Below are 5,535 nucleotides of genomic sequence, written 5' to 3'. Positions count from 1 at the left end.
AGGAATAAAGGCAAAGGCAGAAACTTGTTCCTTCCAACCAGTTTGTCCCCAAAAGCTGCTTTTCCTACATCGTATTCTGGCAATGCCTTCAGCTCATCCATAGAACACGTTGGGGCAGCAACTTGAGATGCTCAAGGCCACCTCAGCAAGTCCTTGGGGGTGGGGAGCTGTGGGAGGGGGATTCAGGAGTCCCCCACCAGCACATCTGTTCCCACAAGCGCTGGCACAGCTCGGTGGGTGCCTTTTCAGCCCAAATTACTGCACTGGGCTGACAGCAGCAGCAGGGCAGGAGGGAGCCCCAGGGCAGGGCGAGTCCCCCCGGTTTCCCATGCAGGGCTTCCCACACACCTCTCCAGCAGGATGCTGCGATCACCACATCAGCTGAGAGAGAGAGATTAATTTTTTTCATCCTGGCTCTAGCATCAGGGCGAACAGGAATGGCAAGTCAGCAGAAGCGTTAAGGGGCAGCACCAAAAAAACAAGGAGGAGAGAGGAAGCAACAACCCCACAGCTTGTTTCTGAGCTGCTCCTGCCTGATCGTGGACATGGGCACCTCTTGCAGCCCCACGCAGGAGACCAGACCAGCAGCATAAGGATGCTGCTGGCAAAAGCGTGGAGGATTTGGCTGACCTGAAAGACACTGGTGATTTGGACCTGCACCTTTCTGGCTCACAGTGGCTTTCAGCTCGGTGCTTACTCCTTCCTCTGCTCAAGCTGAAACCCAGGCAACCAGTGCTGGGCCAGAAAAATGATTCATACTAATCGTAACACCCAACTGCTGAGAGGAGGGGGAGCTTCCCCAGTGGAAAGCATCACCACAGGGCAAGCAACTGGGGCAACTGGTGCCCTGTGAGCCCTCCTTCAGCCCTGCCAGAGCTGCCTCATGCTGATAGGCATCCAGGTGGCAGGACGTTGAGTGATGCTGCTTTTGGCAAAGGCCCGTCTCAGAGCACAGGGTGAGGCAGGGATGCTCCCATGCCACTGTGGTGGCCCCAGGCCAGCTGGGACCACCTTATCCCTGGCTACCAAGCCCCCAGATGAGTGGGGTGGGCTTTGCTCAGGGGGGATCCAGCACCGAGCTCCAGATCTGGCAGGGTTGTGCCGGCATTCCACAGAGCCCCAGAGCGTGCCGGCCAAGCCGGCAGAGCCTGGCGAGCAGGTTGTGATGTAAACCCCGGGGGTGGTGGTGTGGGCCCCAGCGCCCCAGTTCCCGCCCGGGAACAGCAAAAAAAAAAAAATATGCTCTTCCTAACATCAAAAATCCTTCTCCAAGACTTGCAATGTGCCCCGTTCCCTCAGCCCCACCGTGTCTTGCAGCCAAGCCCCTGCCACAAGACCTGCCACCGGCTTCCAGAGCCGGCATCACCCAAAGGACGGACGTGCCGAGCAGGGGTGAACTTTCCTGCTCTGCCTGTTGCTGGCTGGAGCACCTTGGCATGTCCCCCCTTCATCAGCAGGCCACACGTGTGCAGTCATGACTCCTTCACCACAAAGTCAGCTCCTGGGCAGGTCACGTTGGAGGAGCCTGATGGGCCGAACCTGAGGTAACTAAGGTGGAAAAGGAGCTCTTCCCTCTAAAAGGGGTGAGTTTTTGCCTGTAACAGCAGGACTTTGAGGCTTCCCAGAGGAAATTTTGCCCTGGAATAAGTGATTTCCCCTCAAGCAAGGACCAGGGGTCAGAAACCAGTTCTTCCCACCTTGTCCCATAGGGGATGAGCCAGGTATCACCTTCTCATTCTGTTGGGGGGAATGCCCAGAGGACAGCAGCATAAGCTCATCTGCAGAAGGATTTGCTCACAGATACCCACAGCTCTGGTGATGAGAGGTCTTCAAAGGTACACAGGGCTGTGGCATTGTACCCCATTGCCCTACCCAGAGATCAGCAAGCCACAGCAGAGGAGGCTTCATGTCTCCTGCACCTTGTACGAGGTCCCTAAGGAAAGGGGCAGCTTTATGGTGGCACCACGGTCGCTTCATCCTTCAAGGACAATAGAGTGGTTTTCCCCAGATGACATACACGCAGTCAGGTCCGAAAGCCAAGGGCAGCAGAGAAGCAGCCCTCTCCCCCATTGCTGCTGACACACATCATCAGCTGGCCTCCCTCCTCCGTACCTGGCAAACCACTGACTCCATCTGAATCCCCACTGCCCGGAGAAAGGAGGGAGAGAACCACATTTTGCCCTGAGACCATCTTTAAGGGTAGAGGTTGAAATGCTCATGTCCAGGTGGGCAAGAAGTAAAGCCACTGGTAGTGCCACTGCCCCAGCTCTCCTCTGGCCTAACTCTACTGCCACAGAGGCAGCAGGAAACATGCTATGGAACACTACAGCTGGGAATAGTTTTGGGGTTCAGAGGGGTTTTCTGGGCTCTTCTCCAGTCCTACCCCCAGGCCTGGCCTTACCTTGGTAGGAGCCCAGGCACACAGAAAGGATCAGCACCCAGCCACTCCATTTGCTCTCCATGCCGTTCCTAAGATAGTCCTCAGTGGCTGGTTCCTCTCCTGTGCTGCTCCCAGTCTGAGGAATCTTGGATGGGTTGGGAGAGGTAGCGAGAACCCAACACCTACGCAGGGGCAATTACCACACCCATCTCTTTACGCCCTGTTTATAAAATCATCACCAGTCTGCAATTGGAGGGAGGGACCAGAGCTGAGCAGGTATTCCTGGGAAGTTAAAACCAGCCCAGAACCTGCTGCTCAATGCTAACCTTCACCACTCCTGGCTGCAAAGGGGGGGAAAACTGTCCTAGTGCTGCATGATAGTTCTTTTTCTATGCTCTTCACCAAGTGGAGCAACATCCCTTACAAAAGAAGGTCAGCAGCACACATAACCCAGACCAGAACCCAGTGGATCCTGGGCTGCACCCCCAGCAGTGTGGGCAGCAGGGCAGGGAGGGGATCCTGCCCCTCTGCCCCACTCTGGGGAGACCCCCCTGCAGTGCTGGGGCAGCTCTGGAGTCCTCAGCACAGCAGAGACAGGGACCTGCTGGAGTGGGGCCAGAGGAGTCCACAAATATGATCCAAGGGCTGGAACCCCTCTGCTGGGAGGCCATGGAGACCTTCTTGCTTCCAGAACTTAAAGGGGGCTTGTAAGAAAGCCAGGGAGGGGCTTTTTGGCAGGGTCTGTTCTGAGGACAGGACAAGGGGTGGTGGTTTTAAACTGAGGGGGACATTCAGACTGGAGAAGGAAGAAATTTCTTACACCGAGGATGGCAAAACACTGGCCCAGATTGCCCAGAAGTGCTCGATGCCCCAGCCCTGGAACCATGCCTGATGAGGCTGAACAGGGCTCTGAGCAACCTGCTCTAGTTGCAGCTGTCCCTGCTCGCTGCAGGGGATTGGACTAGATGAATTTTAAAGGTCTGTTCTGACCCAAAGCATTTTATCATTATATGAACCAGTAAATTTAGGATGAGTAAATTCATGGTGCATCCAAAGGCAGGCAAGTAGTTGGCTTAAAGCCTTTAAAAGACATGTGTTCATTGCTTTATTTTAATAAAGCAAAAAGGAAGACCCCCTCAACCAGAAGTCAGCACCACAGCCTGGTATTCACTCAGCTTCAGGAACTCCCTCCAGCCTGCGCAAGGCAGAGGAATTGCAACACGGGGCTGTTGCCTCACCATGGTGGCAATCCCTGGCAAGTGGCTTCTGCAACCTGCAGCTGCACTCAATAGAGCAAAGGCTTGATGGGACACGCACATTGCAACACGATGTCAACTCAAAGGCAACCTGAATCCTGTCAGTGACATTTTGGGATGTGCCTTCTCCTGGATCTGCAGCAAAGGGGAAGCTAAGGAGACCCTTTGGCAATTAGCATGCAAGAAGGAAAGGAAACATCAGTTTACAGAAGTTTTTATTGTTCATTAAGGAAGCTTTTGTGCAAAAATCAAGACAATGTTCTTTAGAAAGCAACTGCACACGTCCCCCCAGCATAACTCAAGCAGGTCAGGTGTCACAGTCCACAGGGAGGGAGAAAACTTCACCTCGCCCAGCAGGTTACTAGCACAAATCCTTCACTACCAAAAACCCTCAGAAAATTAAAACCTTGACAACTTCTAAGAGCAACTGTCAATCCATCCCCACCTCTTCCCTCAAAAACTTCATGTCAAGAGGACACTCTCTATGATGAGACACATCTGATGCCACCCTAACACAACCTGTACCTCCAGGGCAGCAACACTGGAGAGAGCCCACTTCCTACCCAGTGTATCTACCCCAACTGGGATATGCTGCTGGAACCACTGCATGAGCCTGCCAAGATGGAAAGCTGCAGGTATTTTACACCTTTAGGGGAAATTATTCTCTTCTTTTTCTCTTCCAAGCCGTGAGTGCTTCAGCATTCTGTACAAACGCAAACAGGAAAGACAAACTGGTATTGCCATCTGTCAACACTGCCCAGGCATTCAGTATGTACACATAGGAACAAAAAAAGCTGCAGAATCGAGTGGTTTTCCGTGAAAATGCGTGACAATTACTTTGCTTGCTGCTCATCCCACCTCACCCAAGACACCACAGGAACAGTAGCAGTTGCCGGCACCTTTTGGAACAGGCCTGGAATTTTCAAAGCTCCACCTCTGCCCAGCTCCTCCTTCCCAAAGGTCTCCTCAGAGCTACTTTGGTGTCTCTGTTTTGAGGGGGGAAACTTGATCAGAACTATATACTAAAGGCTGGTAGGGGACGCAAGGTCCATTTCAAGCAACATGAACACAATTGTCCTTCCCCAAGGTCCCTCCAGCTCAAGGGCCTGACTCGTTTCCAGGGCAGCAGCCGGCCTCGAGTGGCTTTTGTTGATAAGTTGAGTGTGATGATGCTGAGGTGTGGAAGGCAGGTTGTCAGCAGAGCTGCCAAATACCTACTGCAGCACTCTTGCCATCTGCCATCTCCACTGGCTGCTCAGACAGCTCCCAACAGAAATGGGAAGTCTGGAAAAAAAACCACTTCCAACTACTCAGAAGGGTCAGAGAGATCGCATGGCAGCAATGGAAACCACCCATGAGCCTCAGAGCACCTCTGAGCTTTTAGATGACCAAAACATGCTAGAGAAACAGATCAAGGAACAAAACAGCATTTTACAATAAAAACCATTTTTCCATGTGTTCTGCCCTCGCTCTGATGTATGTACAGCCCCTGCTGACTTCTTCCCCTCCATCTTCTACTGACCCAGCTCGCCCCACCTCCTTGGCACCCGGCCAGCTGCATGTAGGAAGCTGCAAGACTAAGCAGAATTGAGCAACTAGGATAAGAAAGTCTCAACTATGTCAGCATGCTTCAAAAGACTTGAAATCCCACTGGACAGGGCTTGACAGTAGAACACCCATGCTTAGACAAGTAGACCAAGGAAATAAAAAGGACATGACCAAAGGCTGAGGGAGAGTTTCCTTAGACTAAGATAACACCACAAGCCGTAAGTGTGGTCACTCAAATGCAAACACTTTTTTTAGGTATCAGTTACTCTGAGACTTAGCTGGGCACACAAGGTCCCTTCCTCTGCATCTGTGGAGCTTTGAATATTCCAGCCGAAGGGATTCCCAGATTCA

General features: G+C 52.6%; 1 protein-coding gene across 1 annotated transcript in view; it reads right to left on the bottom strand.

The window, feature by feature from the left end:
• The window catches only part of LOC103782208 (proactivator polypeptide-like), a 7,909-nt gene extending 5,447 nt beyond the window's left edge, over nt 1–2,462 (bottom strand). Inside the window, 2 exon segments of the mRNA XM_008949960.1 lie at nt 2,113–2,144; nt 2,402–2,462. Coding sequence (XP_008948208.1) covers nt 2,113–2,144; nt 2,402–2,462 — 93 coding nt within the window.
• Between the last annotated feature and the right edge of the window lie 3,073 nt (nt 2,463–5,535).

The sequence above is a fragment of the Merops nubicus genome, unplaced genomic scaffold (genome assembly GCF_000691845.1).
Source record: "Merops nubicus isolate BGI_N331 unplaced genomic scaffold, ASM69184v1 scaffold18011, whole genome shotgun sequence".
In the NCBI taxonomy this organism is placed as follows: Eukaryota; Metazoa; Chordata; class Aves; order Coraciiformes; family Meropidae; genus Merops; species Merops nubicus.
The sequence above is the reverse complement of the archived record's forward strand: the minus strand, read 5'-3'. Positions and strand labels throughout refer to the sequence as shown.